Source organism: Perca flavescens, chromosome 15 (assembly GCF_004354835.1).
Source record: "Perca flavescens isolate YP-PL-M2 chromosome 15, PFLA_1.0, whole genome shotgun sequence".
In the NCBI taxonomy this organism is placed as follows: Eukaryota; Metazoa; Chordata; class Actinopteri; order Perciformes; family Percidae; genus Perca; species Perca flavescens.
In genome coordinates, this window is record NC_041345.1 from 28399249 (window position 1) to 28426168 (window position 26920).

Here is a 26920-nt window from a genome sequence, read left to right on the forward strand (position 1 = left end):
GTCAATGCGCAAATCACAACGCTCGTCAATTTCACTTCCCCATCAGTCAGGCACTAGATCTGACCATAATTACATTTGTGCTTTCCATAAACTGTCGTTGCTTTAGCCTATTATTCCAGTTGCAACCCTGGCAGTGGGAAGTGATCATGAGCGCAAATAACAAAATAACTAAAAACATAATTCAATCCAATGTGTGCATTGGCAACACACTGCTCAAGAAGCCGAAAAATAGCCTTTGGCTACGTAATTCCCTGGGCTGAAAATCTATATCTTTCATAAAAATACCCATCAGAGAATGTTAACGGTGACGCCGTTATCAACCAAAAGATTCTTTTTGTTTCTATGTTATGGATTCTGACATCTCCTTCCCAAACTTTGCATACATGGCAGTGTTGTAGTCGAGTCCCAATCAAGTCACCATTACCTGAGTTTGAATCTGAGTCGAGTCCCATGCCCCTGCATCAGTTACAGACTAAATATATATCAGTATGTTATATCAAATTTTGATGAGCTATTACACATAAAGTAGACGTAAGAGGGTCTGATATCATAAATCCATCATAAGTCCAAGTCATCTGTGTGCGAGTCCGAGTCGAGTCACGACTCCATAGAACAAAGACTTTGAGTTTGACTAGAGTCTGAGTCCAGGATCTTGGAGTCTGTAATGATGAGATTAGGAATTTCCACAAAAAGCTATTCACGCTATATGAGATAAAACAAAGTAGTTGCCAAAGAAAAGTATCATCCTGTAGAGCCTACATCCTATTTTGTATTTAAATGTTCTTCTTCATCATTCTAAAACCAGAAAACAACAAATGTTGAGAATGACTAATTTTACCTTCTGCTAAAAAGGCAGAAAGTGTCTGATGTACGGTGGCCGACAGGGGCAAACGCACTGCAACTTAATGAAACAAATGCAAATAGACAAAACACAAGCAAATTAAGAAAAGATCTTCATAAATTTGACAACACATGCGCAGCATTTAGCAAACGCGTTGCAAATACACACAACACAACCAAATACACAAACGTGCTGCAAACAGAAACGATGCATTCCCCAAACAAAGGAAACTCTGACGCACAGAAGGTTAAGCTTAACCAAAACTATTAAAGGCCATAAGTCTCGAGCAAAGGACATTGAGTAATAATAACAAGTGAAAAAGGAACAGAATGTACCGCTTCGTGTGAGAGCAAATAAGAAAACTGGAACTGGAAGTCCGATTTTGTGCGACAATTGTACTTATTTCACTTATTGCTAGAGTATTGCTGATTTCATAACCTAATATTATTTTATTGAGGTATTGATTTATAGCAGTGTTTCTCAAATGGGGGTACGTGTACCCCTGGGGGCACTTTGGAGTGACCTATTTGCAAAATGCTCATTTAAAAATGTGTCATGCATAATCCCTAAAATAATTATACTATAATAATGAATGAAGTGATGTATTCTGAACATTTGAAATGTAGCATTTAAAGGTTGTTGTTGCCGACACTGTATTTATTCCTCTTTATATCTAGATGTAAATGTTGTGCAATGTAAATGTAATTTTTTTTTTGCCCTGGTCACGGGGTACATGGCTTAAAAACACAATTCAAAGGGGGTACTGAAAAAAGTTTGAGAACATCTTATTTATACTGTGTATTGAAGTAACTCCACTTTTATTCTGAAAACATCCTTTCCCAACCAGAACAAAATCAACACTTCCGGTTTGTGTGTGAAAGGCGGAACAAGCGGCCCAACGGAGGGAACAAAGGACGATTGAGTGAGTATGTTTACGTTGTTTTCAATATAATTACTTGAAATGTTTACATTTTTAGCATTTAGAAACTTAAGTGTAAGAACGACTAAAGATATATTTGTTTTACCGTTAGAAACCTTAGCTAAAATTGGTAGGTAATTATCCCCATGTAGCTAGCGTTAGCGGGAGTGTATATTGTTCGTTAGCCTAGCTAGCTTCAACGGCAAGGCTTGTTCAAACATTTAGCAAGGGTTGCACACGTCTGAAGGTTCAACCGGTAAGCACGGACGTGTGATTCGGATGTTTTGGGTCCAAATTGCTTTGAAATCCATTTAATTGGATTCCATTCTCAACATTATCATGAAGCAAATGGTCTCTTTGTGTTAGCGGGTTTGCTAGAAGGCCGACCCTAGCTAGCTAGCTGTTTAAGTCCCGTCAGCCATTGTTATAATTCATTGTTGTTGTCTTTAGCCGGTAACTTTGTTTACCAAACGACTAATTGCAAAAGCGTAACGTTAGTTGTTGTAGTTCATCTAATAGTTTGTTTTTTCTTATCCAGGTTAACCAATATGGAAATAGCCTCCTCTACTTAGCCAACAATCCAGCCACGATGTCAAGTAAGTATGCATGTTATTAACGTTAATAGTACAAACCAAAGTTCACTTCATTGGTGGTGTTCCTATTCAGTCAGAGCGTGAGTATATATAATAGATGTGTAAGTAACCATCAGTGAATAGTAAACACATTCCCTTTGGTTTCTATCATAGCCCTTACCCTAGGTGGGAGCCAGTAGTGTAAAATTAACACGATTCTACAAAAAACAAATGTCACAATTTATGAAGGTATCATCAAAATCTAAATTTATTTCAATATTTTATCAGGTTTATTTGGTTATGTATCTCTATAATTATTTTAAATATAAAAACAACAGTATTGTTTTCATGTAGAATTATAAGATGTACAATATTAAGCATGACTTACTAGAGGTGGGTGATATGGAGAAAAATCAAATATAACAATGTTTTTGACCAAATATATCGATGTTGTGGCGATGTTGTAGGGTTGACTATTGGTGCTTTCACAAAATATGCACACAACAAGATTTTTGATAAATAATCAGCATAGAAGCTGCTCCAGTCTGAATTCTTAAAATAACCTATAGCAATGGTCTTGTTTTACCCCTTACCTGTATTGTGAAGACAGTCAAAAATATGTAAGGTCTTGGCGAACTGCGGAGCTCTATCGGCTGAAGTGACGATCGCACTGGGTGGCAGTAGAGGAAGTATGCCAGTGTCTAGGTCACATGTGGTGTAGCTGACTTCGCTAGGGTGCAGCTCTGACGCTGAAAGCATCAGAGCAGCAAACTCTGGGCCTGTGTTTATCAAGCCTCTGAGAATTACTCACAAGAACACTGCATAGAATTGATTTAAGAATAAAAAAAATATTCTTGGCTCAAAGCTGCACTTAAAAGTTGGTTTTCAAGCATCTCAGTCGTAATTTAAGTGAATTGTTGTTTGATTCACAACACTTTTCTGTGCCGGAAACGGGATTTTGGATGACGGCGTAGGCATGGACCAATCACTGAATATATTTCCTTATTTAGGAATATTCTCAGATAAATTCCCATTTTAATGGGGAAACTCCTAAGAGGAGTTTACATTCGACACACATTTGACAGTAAAGAATTTACAAGAGAATACATTATGATACACACATTGGAAATGAAAGAAAAACATTTTCCTTCATGTCTTAATTACAAATTTTACACCGGCGTGCTGTTAACTGACCTGCCTAAATAGTATTATTTATATATATTTTATGCCTGCTCTGTCCAAATGATACAGTTTGATTAACTGCTCGTCGTCAAACATTTCCAAAACATTCTTCATCTCCTGAAAGATTTGCGCACTGCGCTCTGTCTCCTCCGTGCCATCGCAGGCCCCTAGTGGCAACTCCTAACCACACAAGAGAGCTCTCGAGCTGTCTTAAATAACTGGGAGAGTAACTGTGATTCTTAGCTTTAAGACATTTGATAACTGGCTTTTCAACTTAGGGCGTTTTCACACATGAAAGTCCAAACCAAGGTCCGGACCAAGGTTCATGTTTTTGTTACATTGTATACATTTGATCCGGTAAGTTGTGGTTTCAACCTGCAGTTTTGCAAGCGCACTAAAGATCTATACGTGACAAACCTACGTCCTGCCGTCATCACATACGTGAGCTACGTCTCCAGATACTTCTAACTGATTGGTTTGTTGAAGGGCTTCCTCATCCTCTCATATCCTCTCTCTGTGTCGGAGTTTTTCCAACTGACTGCTGCTCTCCCCCTACTGACTGCTGCTCTCCCCCAACTGCTTGCTGCTCTCCCCCTACTGCTTGCTGCTCTCCCCCTACTGCCGCGGCCCTTTTTGTTTTGTTGTGATGTTGAGAAGCAAGACACGGGAACTTTCTTTCTGGAGCATTTATTCAGAGACAAACTGAAACCTACGCTGTACATTTACCACTTAACAAATAAACTGCTGATGTATTCTCTGCTCTGATAGCCGACATCTTCTCTGAACGCATTCACCGTCACGCTCTCTCACTAAGCACCTTAAAGGAGCTTCCCCGGTCTTGTAACACAAGGAGAGCCTGCCAGAGCTTCTTGTATTTGGTCCAAAAGTCCGAACCATCCAAAAAATGCTTTCACACTATAAATGAACCGGACCATGGTTCAGTTTGGTCCGGACCGAGACCACCTCTTTTTATCGGACCAAAATTTGGTCTTTTGATCTGGACCGCGGTCACACCTGTAATTTTGGTTCGGATCAAACTAAAAAGTCCGAAAGTCCGGACCAAACGAGGTATGTGTGAAAACGCCCTAAAGTTTGAAAAGTTTGAGTAAATTTCATGAATTCTCAGCACTTAGGACTGAAATGGCACTTTGAGAATCTTGATAAATACGGGCCTTGAGTCCTGTACTACAAATCAAGATCAACCTGCCCTGGATTTCTTTCAGTTACCCGGCTTCACCTAACCTAACAACCGCGGTCCCGCATAACCTGTGTCACGACGGTGGTTAACTAGTTCAATCAACCCAGGGTTTCCAAATCCGGCGGCGCGCACGTTCACGTAAAAGAGGCGGGAGTTGCGCAGCACGACCAATCGCAAACTAGAGCCGCTTATTTTACTTAAGAATAGCACACTATAATTCTACATAAATATGAAGAACACAGACACGGTTTAACAGGTAAAATGCAATACAGTCGCTGCTTCCTGAAACAGGAAGGAGAGCTGGCAAAATAAATAGCCAACGCTGTCAATGCGTAAATCACAACGCTTGTCAATTTCACTTCCCCATCAGTCAGGCACTAGATCTGACCATAATTACACTTGTGCTTTCCTTAAACTGTCGTTGCAACCCTGGCAGTGGGAAGTGTTTGTGAGAGCAAATAATAATAAAAAATAAATATATATATTAATTAATTAAAAAAACATAATTCAAACCAATGTGTGCCTTGGCAACACACAGCTCAAGAAGCACGTAATTCCCTGCGTGGAAAATCTATATCTTTCATAAAAAATACCCATCAGAGAATGTTAACGGTGACGCCGTTATCAGTCGAGTATTGATTGGTCAGTAGGCGGTGCTTTAACACTGGTTGATCTCTAATGTCCAACATAACCTGCTCCAGAGTTTTGCAATTGCCCCTCTATATTTCTAATGGAGTTAGGTCCTTTTGAAACAACAATACCAACAATGCCATTGTGTTTTCCTGTGTTCCGTGAATAATGATGCGGCATAAACAAAATAAGGGAGTCGAAAAATTAGAGTCGGGGCTCATTGACAGATGATTTGAATTTTAAGTTTAGTGTTCACTGTATAGCAGTATTATAAATGAAATAAATATAATTTAGACTAATGTAAATAAACCATAGCCACCCAATAAAAATTATTTGCTCATTGTTTTGCACAGGTTGTGGTAACAGCTGACTAACATTTTTTTTTTTCTTGCACAGAACGACCATCCTACGCCCCTCCCCCTCCCCCTGCCCCGACAACAGTAAGTGTCCAAGTCTCAGTTCCAGTCTCAGCATTTACTGTTTAATGACCAAAGGGCCATGTTAGCTCTGTCCACTCTTTTGGTTTCCTTTTCTTTCTTTCTTGCTGTCTTACTCCCCCCTCCCTCCACATTTTTTTTATATTGCTTTCATTTAATTTTCTTTTTTTCTCTCTGCGGGAACACGCAGAGTTGCCACAAAGTTGTTCAGCTCTCCATCATCGCTCTCACTCTCACTTCTGTTCTATCCTGTCATACCACCACTTATTTAAGGTCTTGCTCAGAATGGGTCAATGTGCCTCTTTTACGAAGTAAATCTGCTTTAAGATCTTAACCTTTTTTGGCATCAAAGGTCAGAGTTAAGCACATGTTAAAGAGCCAACATGCTTGTTTTGATGCTTTTCATTACCTTACATTCAGTGGGCACGGTGCTGTTTTAAAGTTGAAATGGTCACATGGCTAATTCAACTCAATTTTAATTAAATGCATCTTGCGATTTAATAGAGGGTGGCCTGAGCTTGTTATTCCTTATTTACATGCAACATTCACATGTTGTGGATTCATTTTGAATGCTAGCCTGTTGGTCAATTGCCTTTTTTTCTTTTTTTTTCCTTGCATGATGACATCATGGAAAACAAACAAGCAAAAGACACATATATTTCCATGTTTTCCCCCTTTTCACTTATTTATGTTTATCCCTCTTCCTCCTCTTGTTTGTAAGCCATTTCTCATTCGTGTTTTGTCTCATTTGTCTTCCATCAGCAAATGCCTTCCACCCCAGGGTTTGTGGGCTACAACCCTTACAGCCATCTGGCCTACAACAACCTCCGCCTGGGAGGGAGCTCCGGAGGCTCCAGCAGGGTAATGAACTGATGGAGGGATTTGGAGAGAGAAAAAAACAGGAAAGGGGGATGGGCTCAGGATAATAGGGAGTCTTGGGCTAAATATAAGTGCATAGATATGGGGCGAAGTGGAATGAAAGGAGCATCAAAAAGGCTTAAATTATTTATTAAGTAACACCGTATATGAGCTTCATTCTAACTAGTGAATATATAGCTATCCTTTCTAGCTAGGCTCCTTACATTTTTGCTTATAACTTAGTTGTGTATATTACACTGTACGAACACTGAACAAACACGTTCCCAAAAGGCATCACGTCAAAAGCATTTTCTATGCTATGACTAAAGGCTAAAACTAAAATTAAAGCTGCAAGCACCGTGCACTCCGGGTGTGCCCTCAGCTCCCAGTCGACACCGGCCGTGTATTTCCATTACTGCTGAACACAAGATTTAGACTTAATTCCCTCCATATAGTGCATAGCGTTGGAAATGACATACTAATTGTGCACCACTTCCTGTGTCCACTATGTGGCGCTAGAGAACACACACTATTTATACGTCATGTTGCTGTATTTTTTTGTCAACCACATCGTGTAAATTTCAGTAAAAACCAATTATTTCCCTCAGGGCTTACTACCTGTTGCCAGTAGGTGGTGTTATGACTATAACTCATGTTTGACTTGTATACTCTTCTCTAATTAGACATTACAAATTTGAGGCAGATTGGACAATGTACACTTGAATTACAAACGACTACCCGTTTTTCGGCGTTATATGGTAATTTGACACATGGCCACGCCCACACCATTGGATACGAGTGTAAAAGCTTCGCAATTTAGCTTTGGCAAGGTTTTTAAGATAAGCCTAGAAATCTAGTGGCAGCAAATTTATTTTGCAGCCAGGGTCAGTCTAGGCACTCTCTGTTGGCTTGTGAGCTGGAAAAACCAAATTTTGGTCAGGCCAATCACATTGTGTATAGAGTTGGTGGGCGGGGCTTATGGCTGCTGCTGCTCCTGGGAACAGCGGTCTTCTGGAAGACTTGGAGTTCAGCGGATACGGCAAAAGTTTAATCTATCAACTAGCTCTGCTACCTTCTTCGTTGCTCTGCCTGGTTGTAGCGCTATCCTATTGCAGGAATTTGAAAGACAACCGTTTATCCTGCCCCTCGGATTGAGCCCTATCAATGGTGAGTTCCAATCTTAAAGATAGCCTGACAAGCCAGACCCATCTTTAAGATTGTACTGACCAATTTTGAAGTCGATCGGGTGAAATCTGTAGGGGGAGTATGTTAAGGCCTTTTTATAGTTGTGCGTCGAATCGACGGCGCAGGGTCCGACCCGAAAAATGTAACTACACGTCGCGGCGACGCACGTAGCTTTCATGCCTCTACGTGAGGGTTAAAAGAGGGGGCTCTAACTTTGATAACTGCTAGGGGGGCGCTATTGAGCCAATTTGCCAGGGCCAAGGCCGAGACCGATATCAGATCGCATTTTTCACCAAATTTGACATGCGTTGCAATTTTCTAGTGTTTTTGAGTAACCCAAACATCTCACATCTTCATTCAAACACATAAAATAAGAATACGAAGAAGAAACACATTTCAATAGGGCTCTAAGTTCCTCCTCTTTTTTTTTTTTTTTTTTTTTTAAACTGAAAGAGCAATCATATCTAAGGTGATTAAACTTCCATAGAAAGTGGAGTACCTAGCTATCTAACACCCAGTGTGGGAAATATTGGGTGATGAGGGAGCCAAAGAGAGAGGAGCTCATGACACTCACACAAGCACTATTTGTTTTTACGACGAAAATAGTTATTTAGCAGCCTATATTTTTTTTTTTTAAATAAATCAATAATATCAGTGAATACACGGGCAATTAAGTGATATCCCACTATCCCAGTTGTGGTGTTGAAATAAAATCCCGTCCTTTTTGTCTGAGACAAGACTGAGTAAAAATGTGGTTGATTTTTTGACGAGCCGAACACTGCAGAGGTCTTTCAACACAGCTTCGCCGACTGGAAGTGCACACAAGCCAGGTTGAGACAGTAAACAACGTGTGATGAAGAGATGAGGGCTAACGTTAACTCCTTATCGGCTATTACTACTAGAGATGGCCCGATACCATTTTTTGTTTACCGATTCGGATACCTGAACTTGGGTATCGGCCGATACCGAGTACCGATCCGATACCAGTGTGTCATATATTTTATTATGTTTTAACAGCTGTATACTACTATCCCTGTATGGATGTGATATTACTTCTATCTTTGTTGTCAGTCTGGCTCAGGTTAAACTTTTGTAACACATGAACAAACACAAACAATGAATGCCTCAGAACTTTCTTTTATTCTCCAATTTGACAGTCAGTTATAACGGAAAAATAACAAACTACTTTAACGTAGATTTTCTGTAGGGTTTTATTACGTGGTATCGGATCGGTGCATTAACTCCAGTACTTCCCGATACCAGCGTTTAAGGCAGTATCGGAGCCGATACCGGACCATCTCTAATTACTATGCAGCATTTTCCCTGCCAATTTATGGTCTTTAGCAAAACAAAACGGATGAACTTCGGCTGCGGATCACCTGTCGCAAATGTCTGCAACGTCATTATTTTATACGGAAACATGTCAACCACAGCACTGTGCAACAGCATGTGTGGACAATGAGAGGACACACAAGTGTAGTTTACAGGGTTATGCAGTTGACTAATCACTCACGGACCCTTCTCCTCTCACACACACTGGCCAACTCTGGCAGACTCGCTCCCTCCTACTTTTTCAACATGAAGAAAACAAGTCCTCAAATTTGCAGGGTCACACATGTGCGAGTAGTTTTAAAAAGAATTGTCGCAAAATGCCCTGACTTTAACCAGTCCGGTTCTAATGTAAAAACAAAAGGCACAGAGAAACGGACTCAACATACTTGGCTGTTTGGGTTCCGGGTAAATTAAAGGAAGACATTACCGTATGACAGACTGGCGTTATCTGAAGATTGTAAATCATGCTTTCTGTGCCCCCGCCCCTCAAACCCCACCACACCAAACCGGTGACAGAAAGTTAAAACTGAAAAAGATTGAAAAGGAAAACGTAATGAAGAAAATATCAGAACATTGTCGTGGAAAAACACATCATAATAAAAAACACATCATAATAAATAAATAAAATGCTCAACGCCCGTGTTTTATTTTTCAGTGTTTTTCCAGTGATTCTCCGACCAATGAGAAGTTAGTCGGGCAGGAGCGTATCTGATATAGTTCCTGTTGTTTCACCCACAAAACTCACATGGCTTGTTGTCTTGCTAACTGGCAATTTATTTTGAACTTACCAGACTGTTCTAGCTTTTCTATTATTTGCCTTTTCCCACTTAGTTATTATATACACATTTGATATTTATCAAAAATCTCATTGTGTAAATATTTTTTCGTAAGCACCAATTGTCAACCCTGCAATATATCTGCGATATTGAGGTATTTGGTCAACAATATCGTGATATTAGATTGGCATTAGATTTTTCCATATCGCCCAGCTCTAATCAGTCAACACCCTCAATAGACACCAAACAGTTTTCCCTTATTAAAATTGTTCGATTCCCTTTGGACAGTCTTTATAAATTCTTCAAGCCATGGGACGGTTGGCTGCCAAAATGATCATCACAAATGCATTTATCCAGCTGCAGGAAAGCATCCAGGACCATTTAAGATTGTGTATTGTCACGTTTACATGTACACCTCCTTATTTTGCCTTCTCACAAGCCTCAGCATTATCAGACCATAATCAGCGGATGTATTATGACAGTGTTTTTGTTTGCTTTTCTTGCCTCTTACTCTAAACCTCTGTCTCTTTTTTTTGTTCCCCCTTCCATCTTCTCATTCACACTTGTCTACCCTTCTTTGTCCCCCCCCCCCCCTCTCTCTCTCTCTCTCTCTCTCTCTCTCTCTCTCTCTCTCTCTCTCTCTCTCTCTGCCCTCCCTCCCACAGAACTCCTCAGGCGTCACGGTCCCAAAGCCTCCCAAGCCTCCAGACAAGCCACTGATGCCTTACATGCGGTACAGCCGGAAGGTAAGCAGGAAGGTAAGACACCCATCCACGGTGTCTGCTTTTACTGCTTGTCCTCCCATCCCCTGAAATATTGCAGGGGTTTTAGGGGGCGAAACAGCCAAGCCATGACGCCTTCACCACCACCTCCACCGCCTGGTGGAGCGCTCTCCACTCAGTTATCCCGTTGGCTTACAGAAGCCTCCTTTTGTGTTTGTCAACGATAAAGACAAATTAAATCTCCTCGTTTCCTTCTGCAAGCATGATCTGCTCCGGGCCTTCATTTCCCCCCCCCCTCCTCCCCCCTTCCGGGCTTGTCGCTCCACCGCTTCTCTAGTTGTAGAGCTGACATTTTTAACACTGGCCATGGCATAAAGACAAAATCTACTCTTAAAAATTCATGTAGCCAAAAAAACTGGTGATTCTATCTTTTAGATATATTTCATTTCATTCCATCCAGCCATTTTGCAACCCAAATGTGCTACACATTTGAATGGTTTGTGGTAGTTCTTAGTTGATGGTTCTGTCCAATAGATTTATCATTTGGGGACTAACTTCTTTCCTTTGCACTTTTCCTCCTTTGTTTCCGTCACTGTCTTATAGTTAGCTAACTTACATTTAACTGCAGTTGCCCTGTTGTGACGTGTCTGTGCTTTCTGGTCGTCTGCGTGCAAATGCAAGGTATGGGACCAAGTGAAGGCATCCAACCCCGACCTGAAGCTGTGGGAGATTGGAAAGATTATCGGCGGGATGTGGAGAGACCTGACTGATGAAGAGAAACAGGACTACCTGAACGAGTACGAAGCTGAGAAGGTGAGCTGCTGGAAATGTCCCAATTTTAGTCTAACCAGTACTGTGTGTACGTATGGACATATGGAGGCATTTTTCACTACTCAATACTAAGGAAGCAATTTGGTCGGTGCCTAAAAAGTATAGTATTCGGTACCCGGCCCTATTTGGAACGAATATACATTTGCAGTAAAAATAGAATACCACAAACTCCATCGCCACACATTCATTTGAAGGCAGGGAGGCTGGATAAAAACTCTGCAGCCTTGTGTCTTATCCCATAACTGGGGACCAGGCTAAAACACAATAGAGTGTAACGTTATGTTTCACCTGTAGTCTGTGATGCGGTGTGACTGCAGCCTTGCTTTCTCTCTCCCCCATGTCAGATCGAGTATAACGACTCTCTAAAGGCCTACCACAACTCACCAGCCTACCTGGCCTACGTCAACGCCAAGAACCGCGCAGAGGCCGCAATGGAGGAGGAGAGCAGACAAAGGCAGAGTCGTATGGACAAAGGAGAGCCTTACATGAGCATTCAGCCCGCCGAAGACCCTGATGGTAAGTTTTGGACATGGGAGGTTTGAAAATAATTTCTAAAGTGCATCAATCAAGATATCAAAGATGTTTAATAGTGGTTTAAAATCATGAATAGATGTGAAAGCCAACTCGCATTTTATAAGGTTTTAAATCCCAATGTGTATCGCGATACGATATGTTGATTCTTTAAATGATACGATATTTGCTGATGTCACAAAGTCTGCCACAGTCTGATTTTGATTGAATTTGGGGGCCTGCGATCGATATGAGACGACAACACATGCCCGTTAGTCCCGCTTTTGCCCGACCCTCCACACGCTGTGGAGCGGAGGAGGGTCTGGCTAGTCCAGCATTCAAGGATGGGAGAAAAACGTGCTCTGGTTTAGTGGCATTTCTTTAAACCGATCACAATCGTCATGGGCGGCGCTAATCTCCGCACAGAGCCGCTCTAAAATAGTTGTGCGAGTGAAAACTCAGACTGGACAGATAGTCTCGCTAGCTGTCTGGATTTACCCTGCAGAGATCTGAGGAGCAGTTAACCATAGTCCTCAGAGATCCAGCGGAGGTTAGAGCGCCAACACTAAGAGAGGGAAAAAAAACCAACAGACGTGTTGAACATCAAGGATATAGACTACATGCCCATTAACACAATTGCATCAAGTCATAGCCCCTAAATTATGATTTGACAATTTTATTACTGAGCTCTTCCAGACATGTAAATGAAAAACAAACTATTCTTCTTCTTTTTTTTTATAAAAATAAAAGAATATATGTAAATAGGGAATATTGATATTTTCCCTTTGCTTCGATGAGATTGGATCATTGAATCAATATTTCGATCCAGATCGATGTGTCGTTACACACAGCGTTAAAGATGAGACAGTGCGGTGCTGCAAATCATCCAGTGCACCAGTTTTCAGTTGGAGTTCTTCTAGTTCTTTGCACTTAAAAGGTCATTTTTAGGGCGGACATCTGCAAAGCATGTGTAAGCGCAGTTGCTCCCCTCCTCCGCCTCGGTGCTCACGTCAAGTGTCTACTTTTTCCCCTCTGGCCAGACTACGATGATGGTTTTTCGGTGAAGCACACAGCCGCCTCTCGCTTCCAGAGGAACCACCGGCTCATCAGTGACATCCTCAGTGAGATTGTGGTGCCAGATGTCCGCTCGGTGGTCACCACGGCCCGCATGCAGGTCCTTAAGAGGCAGGTCCAGTCTCTCATGGTGCACCAGGTAGGTTGAGCATGAGTCTCGCTTTTGCCGGACCTTCCTCCATAGCGCTGCGGAGGAGGGTCTGGCTAGTCAACACCAGGGTTGTTGGAGCGAATGCCGAAATTGGAATATAATTCGAATAGTAAAAAAATCAATACTATTCGAATGCTGAAATTACTGTTCGAATGTGACTTTTTTTCTTTTCTTTTTTTTTTTTAATATATAAATATGTTAGCTAACGTTAGCTAATCTCCCTCTTCTCGACCTTGGCCTACCCACATGTGTCACTCATGTCACGTCTTATGAACAATAATTTAGCGGGAGTGAGAAACGCAAGGCATTGCGAGGTCTAAGCTAACGTTACGCACGGAGTAACGTTAGTACAACATTACGAAGCCAACGTTAAGTACGGAGTATGTTATCCCAGCGGTTCGGATGTTTTTTCACGAATCGTGCCACCTCTACTCCGCTCTGCTGCTGTTGACGCCGCTTGTGAACACCCTAGTTTCTTGCAGTCCCGAGTGTGCGACGGCCCCACTGTCCTTTCCAACCAATCACGTCATTTGTCCTGGTAGCGACCCAGGTCGTGCGCAATTCACAACGAAATCGACCCCAGTCTTCGCGACCTGGGTCGTCGAAGCCATGCAGGTCGAGAGAGGTTACCCCGTTCAGGTGCACCCTGGGTATAATCCCGATTTAAAGCGATTGGTGTGAAAGGACTATCGGTGTGTCTCACCTGTCTCTCCCTCGTGTGTTTCAGAGGAAGCTGGAGGCAGAACTTCTGCAGATTGAGGACCGCCACCAAGACAAGAAAAGACGTTTCCTGGAGACCACCGACTCCTTCAACACTGAACTGAAGCGGGTGCGGCAGCATTTCTTTACCTAGGGCCTAGGGGTGCACGATATTGACAAAATGTGATATTGCGATATCAATATTCATTTCGATACTTTTTAAACCTATGTAAAACTACCAAAGTGGCGGGAAAACGCATAAAAAATTGATTCATAACAAATTAAAACAACTTTTCTTACAACCCAGGGTTTATTTCAACTGACTGTCATATTACACTTTTGATATAATGTTGCGCAGCGTGATATTGCGATAACGATATTGAGTGGAGGTATCATGCAACCCCCTGCTAGGGACAGCTGAGTGAGAAGCACGGATGAGGTTTTATTCCAGAATGCCAAACATCCATCTGGTATAACGTGTTAACCACAGGTTTAGGTTGTTGGATTAACCCTGGACCAAATGTGAACGTGTAACCAAAGGGAGAGGGTTGTTACTGATGTTGTATTCGTTGAACTCTCGAACGATAAATGGAGCATTCATACGGGAACGCGTTGTCGCCTCACTTCATCTACGCCGATGTGTGTCTCAATCTGACGACAACTCGAGGTGAATTTGTACACGGAGAATTGGGCTTAGTTGAAGCCACTGTTTAAACCCAGTGTTCCCCCGTGTCTCCAGCTGTGCAGTCAGAAGGTGGAGGTGGACATGGACAAGCTGGCAGCGGAGATGGCTGCGGCGGAGGAGGCGGCCAGGCGGCGGGCGGAGGAGAGGGAGCGTGAGGCGGCCGAGCAGGCGGAGAAAGCCGCCCAGCAGGCGGCGCAGCAGCAGCAGCAGCAGCAGCAGCAGGAGGCTGCTGGAAACAAAGCTGCAGAGCAGGCCGGTGCTAATGCTAGCAGCCCGGCTAACCCCACCTCAGGGACCAAGGAGGAGGACAAGCCCACACCGATGGAGACAGGTAGCCACGCCGTTCAGATGGACGGGAAATGGACTGCGTTTATCTAGGGCTGCAAAATGAATCCAAAACCAGACTGATCTCATAAAGCGGCGTATGTATGACACGCCAATTCGTATGCCGTTTTGGCGTGTTATCAAGACGCATAATCGCTTTTTAGCGTGTTTATCAACGCCGTTCGGCCGCCATGTGAATTTTCGCAGTAAGTAAGTTAAGCAAGTCCACGGATGGGTAAAACGCAGCGCTTTCACCCAGGAGAGCTGGGATCGCGTCCACTTTAATTCTTGTGTTTACCAGAGATGTGCTCGTACGTTTCTTGGAAAGAAGTGATTTGGCATGAAAAAAAGCATCAAACGTGACTAATCGACTAAAGAGATCTAAGTTGAATAAGACCAAAACAACCGATTAGTCGACTAGTCGACTAAGAGGGAGCAGCCCTACAACCAGGATGCTGCGGGGCTGTTAAATGGCAACTGCCGCGTGCTCCTCTTTGTCGTCAACCATCCGTCACTAAATCCTACCGTACTTTTTCCAGTTGGCAAAGAAAAGCAGCAAATACTCACGTTTGAGAGGCTGGCACTACAGAATCTTTAGCATTTTATCGCATGGCAATTTGAAATATAAAAACCAAAAACTCTTAATTGACTATCAAGCGTGTGGCGTTTCTCAACCTTTTTTTTTTTTTTTTTTTTTTAAGCCTTCCCCAATGCTTCTTTCCTAAACTCAACCGTTTATTGTTTTCCTATGCGTTTTTTTTTGTCGTTTCTTACAAAAGCCTTTCCCAATGTTCTTTTCCAAAACCCAACTTTTTTTTTTTTTTTTTACACGCGTGTGACGTTGTTCTCGTGATAGTACGCCACGTTCTCGCGATAAGACGCCACGTGGCGACGCCACGCTGTAGACATGCACGCGGAAAGCTCAAAATGCGTACAGATAACGCGCCATTTGGCTTTAGGAAAGTGCCGTGTATGTTTACGCAAAGTCATGATGCCATGTTGTCCAAAACACATTGTGCAAATATTCCAACTTTAAAAAAAAAAAAAAAAAAGTTTATTTTCCCTGTAATATCCCGACCTTTATTCTCCAAATATTCCAGCTCATGTTGGAGGGGGGGTGCAATATTAAGGCAAAATGTGTCAAACCATTCTGCATCAAGTATTGTGGTGCTGCAGAGACGTCCCGGCCTACAAATCATATCCTACAGACTAGAAAAAAATGATCATTCCCTCCAATATCGTGACTCATATCGAAATATCAGTCAAAATCATCGCAATTTGATATTTTCCTCATATTGTCTTTAGTGCATTTCTACTTTACCGAACAAAGCTCTTCACAAGTTGCCTCTCATTCACCCATTCACACACAAGGCGCTGGCGGAAGTGGGAAATAATATTGTTTATTTAAATTTTTTTATTAAACATGTTGATCTAAAAGCATCTCCCTCTCTCTCTCTCTCTCCCCCTCCCTCCCTCTCTCTCCTTATTCCCTCCCCAGATGAGGCAGTGCCTGCGGAGCCCTCCTCAGACCCCCAGCCCGCTCCGCCGCCTCCATCTGACCCCCCCCCTCTGCCTCTGACAAAGCCACCCCTCCCCCCGAGCCCCCCAGGGAGAGCAGCACCCCCACCAGCATTGCCCCCAGCGACGACAGCAGCAGCAGCAGCAGCAGCATCATGCCCCCCCCTTCCTCCGAGGGCGCCCCGGGAGCCTCGGCCCCGGCGGTCCCCGACCCCCCGCCGGCCCAGGAAGCCAACTCGGGCGCGCCGAACCCTAATGTGGCAGCGGCGCCTCCGCCCGCCCCCGCCTCAGAAGAGCCGGCCCCCCCTCCGCCGCCGCCGCTGCTGCCCCCCAGCCAGGGCGCCCAGCCGTATGACATGTAGTAGTGCGTTTTTTTTGTCAGATACACAGCGGTAACTGTGGGGTCCTCCCCAGCGCTGCAGCTCTGCCTGGACGGAGCAGCAGCCGGGGGGGCAGTGAGACGTCGATACAGATCTAGTGAATGGGCGGTCTGATAGTATGGTCAATAAACAGTTCCACACACACGTATTTTGTACGCGAGTGATGAAGGCTTTTCGTCATCCAGCCTCATGCAGCCCGGACAAGCCCTACGCTGTTGGGGGGGGTAACGAGATAATTAGGATTTTACTTAAATCTGTGTAGGTTTTCCTTTTTTTTTTTTTTTTTTTGATATATATAAATGTACTCCGCTCACCTGGTTTGAAGATGTGTCTGAATGAATTGGAGTTTCGTACGAATTTTTCCTGGAACGCAAACTGGGGTCAAAATTTCTTACAATGTCACTTGGATGGATGGATTTTGTCAGTGTCAAATAACCACACACACACACACACACACACACACACACACACACAGACACAGACAGACTTCAAACAGGTAGGGCTGTGCTCAATTGAAGAAATTCTTAGTCGACTAACACTCATTCAATTGTATTGACTAATCGATTAGTTGATTTAATCGACTGATCTGTTTCTCCGCAAAAGAGTCATGCAAATGACCACTTTAATTCTTGTGTTTACCAGAGATGTGCTCGTACGTTTCTTGGAAAGAAGTGATTTGGCATGAAAAAAAGCATCAAACGTGACTAATCGACTAAAGAGATCTAAGTCGAATAAGACCAAAACGACCGATTAGTTGACTAGTCGACTAAGAGGGAGCAGCCCTACAACCAGGATGCTGCGGGGCTGTTAAATGGCAACTGCCGCGTGCTCCTCTTTGTCGTCAACCATCCGTCACTAAATCCTACCGTACTTTTTCCAGTTGGCAAAGAAAAGCAGCAAATACTCACGTTTGAGAGGCTGGCACTACAGAATCTTTAGCATTTTATCGCATGGCAATTTGAAATATAAAAGCCAAAAACTCTTAATTGACTATCGACATAGTTCCCGATTGTCGATCAACTCGTTAAATCTCGTTGAAGCTCTGATTCTGCGCTCATGGCCAGCTGCTCCATAATCCTTCCCTTCATCTATGAAACCAGGAGAGAAAAAGGTGATTCCAGCAGTAGTTTGTAGGGAGAGGGTGCATGCTGATGGCTGTTTTATTTTTTTTATTTCCACTCCAATGTAAACCTCCAGTAACCCCCACTGTGTAGACTTTGTATAGCGGGGATGTCGCTCAAACTGGAGTTCCACATAGAGGTCTTTCTATAGCGCTCAGTTTTGATGTACAGACATTTAAATCAGCCCTGCTGGTTTCCTTAAATAAGGCCCCAGCTGCAAACTTAAAAGGGGTACAAATCATAAACATAATTCATGGTCTGAGTCTCAATTGTCTGAAGCTCAGCGTACGTTCTCTCTCACACCCCCCCACCCCCATTTTAACACTTCAAAATCTTGTATCAGTTTGTGTGATTTGCAAAACTACTTTTACTGCTTTTGTTTTGTTTTTAGAGATCTAGTGGAACCTTTTAGATTAATGTACTCAAATTCTTTTATATTGACATGAACATACATTTTCTAAGAGGTTTCAGTTTGACTGGGGATGTTTCCAGGTCTGAAGTTAGTAAGGGAGCGAGGCACATTTTTAGTTATGGCCGTGCACTCGCATTCTGCATGCTAGAACTACATACTAACCCGGATCCTGCAAGCAACTGGACAATTACTGAGGCGCCGAGGTCGTGGAAAACCGTTATTGAGGTTAAAGTGTAAGACAAAACAAGAAAAAAATAAAATGAAATAATAGGCCGTAGTTATTAATGATAGTTTCCAAGGTGCTTCCATTAAAATCTGTGGCTATAAAAAGTTGCCCCTGCTGTTTGTTCCCCCTGTATTCATCACATTTTATGTAGAAAGACCTGACCCATTTCTCACTTAGCATCTAATCTGTAAGAGCTTCTCCATAAGGTGAGGCTATTTCTTTTTAAAGACCAGTCCTCCTATAGACTGCATATTCATGTTTACACCACAAGCAGAGAAATGCACACGCTACCCTCATCCAAATGTAACCTCAGTCACTTGTGCATTTAAAGGACTGTTTTTAGTAATAAGCCTGTATTATTTTTTTTTTTTTTTTTTCTACTGTCTGAACTTCTCTATCCAAATAAAGATGATTTCTCAGTCTTTCTCTTGTGTTTCTGCCACACCAGCAGCTAGTGCTTGGAATTGATCAATGGAGACAATCACAGCTGTCAATCATGACGTTTCACCCTGTGTTTTTTTTTTATAGCATCAAATACCTAATAGAAACTGAGAAAACTTGACCAAACATCGACATGATAAAAGAAACTACCTAAAATGACAGAAACTATCTTTGGGAAACATTTATTTGATGTGTAATTTTATTTATTTTTTATATATTTTTTTTTTTTGCCAATGTTCCACCCTTTAATGATAATAAATGGTGGAAAGTGCTCCCTATTGACATCAGGATGGCCGAAAACCTGTGCATCTTCCGCCAAAGCCTAAAAACGCATCTCTTCCAACTACACCTCGGTTAAAGAATGTGGGAAAAAAATAAATATATATATATATTTTTTTTTTTCTTGATGTTGCACTTTGATTTGTAGCATTACCTATTTAAAGCTAATGTACTTGCACTTACTACTTGTCTAGAGTTTGCACTTTCAAGGTTGAACACGATTAATTGTAAGTCGCTTTGGATGAAAGCGTCAGCTAAATGACATGTAATGTAATATATATATGTATATATATATATATATATATATATATATATATATATATATATATATATATATATACAGTACAGGCCAAAAGTTTGGACACACCTCATTGAAATGCGTTTCCTTTTTATTTTCATTACTATTTACATTGTAGATTCTCACTGAAGGCATCAAAACTATGAATGAACACATATGGAATTATGTACTTAACAAAAAAGTGGGAAATAACTGAAAACATGTCTTATATTTTAAATTCTTTAAAGTAGCCACCCTTTGCTTTTTTATTAATAAGGGAACAAATTCCACTAATTAACCCTGACAAGGCACACCTGTGAAGGTAAAACCATTTCAGGTGACTACCTCATGAAGCTCATTGAGAGAACACCAAGGGTTTGCAGAGTAAATATTTTACAGTGCTTTTCAAAATAAAACATTTTGAAAAGAAAAATATCCTACCTGACAGTGAAAACCACAGTGAAATTCGAAGAGCAAGAAATAAATAAAAAAAAGATCTCATATAGTCTATAGTCTTTAATGAAAGTGGGAGAAGGGGGCAGCTTCGAATGTGCTCCCCTTAGGTCACCCCACTGTTAATCCGGGCCTGCCAATGAGGGTGGGGGTGTCCCACATCATCTAATCTCTTCCGTAGCTTTAAAGAGCAAATCGTCTACTGTCAATCAGCTGAGTAGCGGTAAGCCTAAATCTCATTTTCAGAGTTATGTTATGAAGTTATGAGTTATGAAGTCACACCTAGAGATTAGAGCTCCATGCGTGTGTTTTTCACCAGTGGGAGAAGGGGATTAGTGACAGTCCGGACTGACGCGCATGCATGTGTCGGCGTCAGCGGCGCCCCTGACGGGGGGAGGAGAAGCGCACCGGAGCGCAGCAGCCAGTCACACACACACACACACACAAACACACACACGGTCGGTGCCGTCGTCGGTGCGGGTAACCTGTTCACCATGAGCCACGAGCCCCGCGCGCTCAGCTGCCTCTCCACCGCGCTGGTTCTGGTTCTGGTCCTGGTTCTGCTGCTGCCGCACGGCCCAGGGCGCGTGGCGGAGCTCGCGGTGGCGGCGGAGTACTCCTCCAAGAGCGACCTGGACTACGAGTTCGCGGACTACCGGGGGAAGTGGTGCATCGACGACCACGGCTTCGTTTACGGCATCGGAGAGGTCTATTACCCGAGCCCCACGGCGTGTCCGTGCACGTGCACCGCGGACGGTCCCGTGTGCGTCCGACCCAAGTGTCCCCGCATCCACCCCCGGTGCACGCGGATGGGATACAAGGAGTGCTGCCCGGTGTGCGAGGCCATGGCCAGGGTCTGTGTCTACGGGGGCAAAACGTACCGGCTCCTAGAGGAGTTCAGGGTGAGAAAGATCAAAACTTCTGCACTGCGCCCCCCTCTCAACAAAAAACCCTCCCCACCCCACACACACACACACACACTCCCCCCACCACACTGTCCTATTCACACAGCTCGCAGATTAGGGCGACATGATGACGCAGCTCAGATCGTGGCTCATTTGAGATGTACTGTGCACATCACATATCTATAATGACATGTTTACACAGGCCTACAGGTGTGCTTTGGCTACTGCCTAACTATTTGTTGTACTACTTTTTGTGTCTGTCAGTAAAAGTAGCAATAATTAAAAAAAAAAACTACTTCTTTTGAAGTATTCAAAATCTCTATTAGTGTAAAGTTTCAAAAGTAAATGTACTCATTATGTAATGGCTCAATTGAACGTGTTAGATGTATTATGTAGATATGATTGGAATTTTATTCCAAATTCATTACTGTCCTAGCAGCATCTGAATGTCAAATTGTATGTCAACTGTATTTGCTGTTGGGTAGTTTCATCCGTAGCAATTCATATGTTTGATGTATACAATTCTTGATCTGAAAAGGAACTAGGCTAGTAACTACAACTGAGATGAATGTAGATTATTAGGAGTGTTAAGTAGCATAACATGATGAGTTGACACATCCATGTTTGGTTTCAGAGTAGTTGTCCTCTTTGTCATGTTAATCCAGCATCGATATTGTATTAACGTTAACTAGTTATATCTCTCAAAAGAAAGTTTAAAGCTGCACTCTCTAGTCAAAATGTGTGCGTCGATGTAATGTGAAAAGAACACCAAGTCTGCTGCTCTACGGTGTGTAGCATCTTCCAGTTCACTGTTTCCAGCAAACATGCTCTGATATATGGAATGCCATTTTATTCGACGTTAAATAAATGAACAAATGTGAAATACATCCTGAAATGAATAGTAGGCTTTAAATATATGAATACATACTGTATATAAATGAGTCAATTCAGTTCAATAAATAAATAAATAGGTTCTGCTTTTATTTATTTCACATAATGTCAATTTATTTTATTTTAGTAGACTTTTATTTCATAATGTCACGTGTTCATTTCCCTCTCTATGTAGTCCCACTTCTTATGGTCAAATGAAGGGGGCGTGGCTATCTCAGAGATTCACACCATATGTTCATCAACATCTAAACTTGTTGTGCTGCCCCCAAGTGGCCCAAATGTCAAAATTTTTGTATGTCCAAAAAAGTGATTAAAAAGGCCATAGTATATTATGTTGAAAAAGGGATAAAAAGGCCATAGTATAGTATGTCGAAAAAGTCATAGTATAGTATGTCGAAAAAAATTATGAAAAAGCCATAGTATAGTATGTCGAAAAAGTGATAAAAAGGCCATAGTATAGTATGTCGAAAAAAGTGATAAAAAGGCCATAGTATAGTATGTCGAAAAAAGTGATGAAAAGGCCTTAGTATAGTGTGTCGAAAAAGTCATAGTATAGTATGTCGAAAAAAATTATGAAAAAGCCATAGTATAGTATGTCGAAAAAAGTGATAAAAAGGCCATAGTATATTAAGGCGAAAAAAGTTATGAAAAAAGTCATAGTATAGTATGTCGAAAAAGGCCATAGTATAGTATGTCGAAAAAAGTGATAAAAAGGCCTTAGTATAGTATGTCGAAAAAAATTATGAAAAAAGTCATAGTATAGTATGTCGAAAAAGGCCATAGTATAGTATGCTGAAAAAAGTGATAAAAAAGCCATAGTATAGTATGTGGAAAAAAGTGATAAAAAAAAGCCATAGTATATTAAGGCGAAAAAAGTTATGAAAAAAGTCATAGTATAGTATGTCGAAAAAAGTGATAAAAAGGCCATAGTATAGTATGTCGAAAAAGTCATAGTGTAGTATGTCGAAAAAAATTATGAAAAAAGTCATAGTATAGTATGTCGAAAAAGGCCATAGTATAATATGTCCAAAAAAGTGATAAAAAGGCCATAGTATAGTATGTCGAAAAAAGTGATAAAAAGGCCATAGTAGAATATGTCGAAAAACTGATAAAAAGGCCATAGTATAGTATGTCGAAGGATTGACAGTCCATCACCATATCCACTCAGCCACCTCATCTACCTATGCGTACGGAATATACTATGGCTTTTTTATCACTTTTTTCAACATACTATACTATGGCTTTTTTATCACTTTTTTCGACATACTATAGTATGACTTTTTTCATACTTCTTTTCTACATATTATACTATGGCTTTTTTTCATCTCTTTTTTCGACATACTATAAAAAAGTGATAAGAAGGCCATAGTATAGTATGTCGAAAAAAGTCATAGTATAGTATGTCGAAAAAAGTGATAAAAAGGCCATAGCATACTATGTCGAAAAAATTGATAAAAAAGCCATAGTATAGTATGTCGAAAAAGGCCATAGTATAGTACGTCCAAAAAAGTGATAAAAAGGCCATAGTATAGTATGTCGAAGAAAGTGATAAAAAGGCCATAGTATAGTATGTCGAAGAAAGTGATGAAAAAGCCATAGTATAGTATGTCGAGTTTAGCAGAACAGTTACCTATGGTTCGACAAGGATGGGATTCAAACCCACGCGGGAAGGGCCCGAAGGATTGACAGTCCATCACCTTATCCACTCAGCCACCTCATCTACCTATGCGTACGGAATATACTATGCCTTTTTTGTCACTTTTTTTTCGTTATACTATTTATTTTTTTTTTTTACTATACTATACTATATTTTTATAATTTTTTTTCGACATACTATAGTATGACTTTTTTCATAATTCTTTTCTACATACTATACTATGGCTTTTTTTCATCTCTTTTTTCAACATACTATAAAAAAGTGATAAGAAGGCCATAGTATAGTATGTCGAAAAAGTGATGAAAAGGCCATAGTATAGTATGTCGAAAAAGTGATAAAAAGGCCATAGTATAGTATGTCGAAAAAAGTGATGAAAAGGCCATAGTATAGTATGTCGAAAAAAGTGATGAAAAGGCCATAGTATAGTATGTCGAAAAAGTGATAAAAAGCCATAGTATAGTATCTCGAAAAAAGTGATAAAAAGGACATAGTATAGTATGTCAAAAAAAGTGATTAAAAAGCCATAGTATAGTATGTCGAAAAAAAGTCATAGTATAGTATGTCGAAAAAAGTGATAAAAAGGCCATAGTATAGTATGTCGATAAAAGTGATAAAAAGGCCATAGTATAGTATGTCAAAAAAAGTGATTAAAAAGCCATAGTATAGTATGTCGAAAAAAAAGTCGTAGTATAGTATGTCGAAAAAAGTGATAAAAAGGCCATAGTATAGTATCTCGAAAAAAGTGATAAAAAGGCCATAGTATAGTATGCCGAAAAAATTGATAAAATAGCCAAAGTATAGTATGTCGAAAAAGGCCATAGTATAGTATGTCGAAAAAAGTGATAAAAAGGCCATAGTATAGTATGTCGAAAAAATTGATAAAAAGGCCATAGTATAGTATCTCGAAAAAAGTGATAAAAAGGCCATAGTATAGTATGCCGAAAAAATTGATAAAATAGCCATAGTATAGTATGTCGAAAAAGGCCATAGTATAGTATGCCGAAAAAATTGATAAAAAAGCCATAGTATAGTATGTCAAAAAAAGTGATTAAAAAGCCATAGTATAGTATGTCGAAAAAAGTGATAAAAAGGCCATATTATAGTATGCCGAAAAAATTGATAAAAAGGCCATAGTATAGTATGCCGAAAAAATTGATAAAAAGGCCATAGTATAGTATCTCGAAAAAAGTGATAAAAAGGCCATACTATAGTATGCCGAAAAAATTGATAAAAAAGCCATAGTATAGTATGTCAAAAAAAGTGATTAAAAAGCCATAGTATAGTATGTGGAAAAAAGTGGTAAAAAAAAAAGCCATAGTATAGTATGTCGAAGAAAGTGATAAAAAGGCCATAGTATAGTATGCCGAAAAAATTGATAAAAAAGCCATAGTATATTTTGTCAAAAAAGTGATGAAAAAGCCATAGTATAGTATGTCGAAAAAGCCATAGTATAGTATGTTGAAAAAAGTGATGAAAAGGCCATAGTATAGTATGTCGAAAAAAGTGATAAAAAGGCCATAGTATAGTATGTCAAAAAAAGTGATTAAAAAGCCATAGTATAGTATGTCGAAAAAAAGTCATAGTATAGTATGTCGAAAAAAGTGATAAAAAGGCCATAGTATAGTATGTCGAAAAAAGTGATAAAAAGTCCATAGTTTAGTATGCCGAAAAAATTGATAAAAAGGCCAGAGTATAGTATGCCGAAAAAAGTGATAAAAAGGCCATAGTATAGTATGCCGAAAAAATTGATAAAAAAGCCATAGTATAGTATGTGGAAAAAAGTGGTAAAAAAAAAAGCCATAGTATAGTATGTCGAAGAAAGTGATAAAAAGGCCATAGTATAGTATGCCGAAAAAATTGATAAAAAAGCCATAGTATATTTTGTCGAAAAAGTGATGAAAAAGCCATAGTATAGTATGTCGAAAAAGCCATAGTATAGTATGTCGAAGAAAGTGATAAAAAGGCCATAGTATAGTATGCCGAAAAAATTGATAAAAAAGCCATAGTATATTTTGTCAAAAAAGTGATGAAAAAGCCATAGTATAGTATGTCGAAAAAGCCATAGTATAGTATGTTGAAAAAAGTGATGAAAAGGCCATAGTATAGTATGTCGAAAAAGTGATGAAAAGGCCATAGTATAGTATGTCGAAAAAGTGATAAAAAGGCCATAGTATAGTATGTCGAAAAAGTGATGAAAAGGCCATAGTATAGTATGTCGAAAAAGTGATAAAAAGCCATAGTATAGTATCTCGAAAAAAGTGATGAAAAGGACATAGTATAGTATGTCAAAAAAAGTGATTAAAAAGCCATAGTATATGATGTCGAAAAAAAGTCATAGTATAGTATGTCGAAAAAAGTGATAAAAAGGCCATAGTATAGTATGTCGATAAAAGTGATAAAAAGGCCATAGTATAGTATGTCAAAAAAAGTGATTAAAAAGCCATAGTATAGTATGTCGAAAAAAAGTCATAGTATAGTATGTCGAAAAAAAGTCATAGTATAGTATGTCGAAAAAGTGATAAAAAGGCCATAGTATAGTATGTCAAAAAAAGTGATTAAAAAGCCATAGTATAGTATGTCGAAAAAAAGTCATAGTATAGTATGTCGAAAAAAGTGATAAAAAGGCCATAGTATAGTATGCCGAAAAAATTGATAAAAAGGCCATAGTATAGTATCTCGAAAAAAGTGATAAAAAGGCCATAGTATTATATGCCGAAAAAATTGATAAAATAGCCATAGTATAGTATGTCGAAAAAATTGATAAAAAAGCCATAGTATAGTATGTCAAAAAAAGTGATTAAAAAGCCATAGTATAGTATGTCGAAAAAAGTGATAAAAAGGCCATAGTATAGTATGCCGAAAAAATTGATAAAAAGGCCATAGAAGAGTATCTCGAAAAAAGTGATAAAAAGGCCATAGTATAGTATGCCGAAAAAATTGATAAAAAGGCCATAGAAGAGTATGCCGAAAAAATTGATAAAAAAGCCATAGTATAGTATGTCAAAAAAAGTGATTAAAAAGCCATAGTATAGTATGTGGAAAAAAGTGGTAAAAAAAAAAGCCATAGTATAGTATGTCGAAAAAAAGCCATAGTATAGTATGTCGAAAAAATTGATAAAAAGGCCATAGTATATTTTGTCGAAAAAGTGATGAAAAAGCCATAGTATAGTATGTGAGAAAAGGCCATAGTATAGTATGTTGAAAAAAGTGATAAAAAGGCCATAGTATAGTATGTCGAAAAAAGTGATGAAAAGGCCATAGTATAGTATGTTGAAAAAAGTGATGAAAAGGCCATAGTATAGTATGTCGAAAAAGTGATGAAAAGGCCATAGTATAGTATGTCGAAAAAAGTGATGAAAAGGCCATAGTATAGTATGTCGAAAAAAGTGATGAAAAGGCCATAGTATAGTATGTCGAAAAAAAGTGATGAAAAG

General features: G+C 40.2%; 2 protein-coding genes across 2 annotated transcripts in view; both read left to right on the forward strand.

The window, feature by feature from the left end:
- The first annotated feature begins 1684 nt into the window (after nucleotides 1–1684).
- Nucleotides 1685–16840, forward strand: LOC114569736 (SWI/SNF-related matrix-associated actin-dependent regulator of chromatin subfamily E member 1). The gene is made up of 11 exons (XM_028599785.1): nucleotides 1685–1763; nucleotides 2299–2356; nucleotides 5739–5782; nucleotides 6542–6640; nucleotides 10596–10676; nucleotides 11334–11465; nucleotides 11828–11999; nucleotides 13034–13206; nucleotides 13946–14047; nucleotides 14657–14933; nucleotides 16425–16840. The coding sequence occupies exons 2-11, from the start codon at nucleotides 2350–2352 to the stop codon at nucleotides 16838–16840; spliced, it is 1503 nt and encodes a 500-aa protein (XP_028455586.1). The 5' UTR covers nucleotides 1685–1763; nucleotides 2299–2349.
- A 701-nt stretch (nucleotides 16841–17541) lies between these two features.
- The window catches only part of si:dkey-283b1.7 (von Willebrand factor C domain-containing protein 2-like), a 22008-nt gene continuing 12629 nt past the window's right edge, over nucleotides 17542–26920 (forward strand). The window contains exons 1-2 of the mRNA XM_028600466.1: nucleotides 17542–18502; nucleotides 20579–20935. Coding sequence (XP_028456267.1) covers nucleotides 18428–18502; nucleotides 20579–20935 — 432 coding nt within the window. The 5' untranslated portion in view covers nucleotides 17542–18427. The remainder of the gene's footprint in view (nucleotides 18503–20578; nucleotides 20936–26920) is intronic.

Coding starts and splice junctions, on each gene's coding strand:
- LOC114569736 (XM_028599785.1), top strand. Junction 6,641..10,595: donor GCTCCGGAGGCTCCAGCAGG/GTAATGAACTGA, acceptor TCCCTCCCACAG/AACTCCTCAGGCGTCACGGT. Junction 10,677..11,333: donor ACATGCGGTACAGCCGGAAG/GTAAGCAGGAAG, acceptor TGCAAATGCAAG/GTATGGGACCAAGTGAAGGC.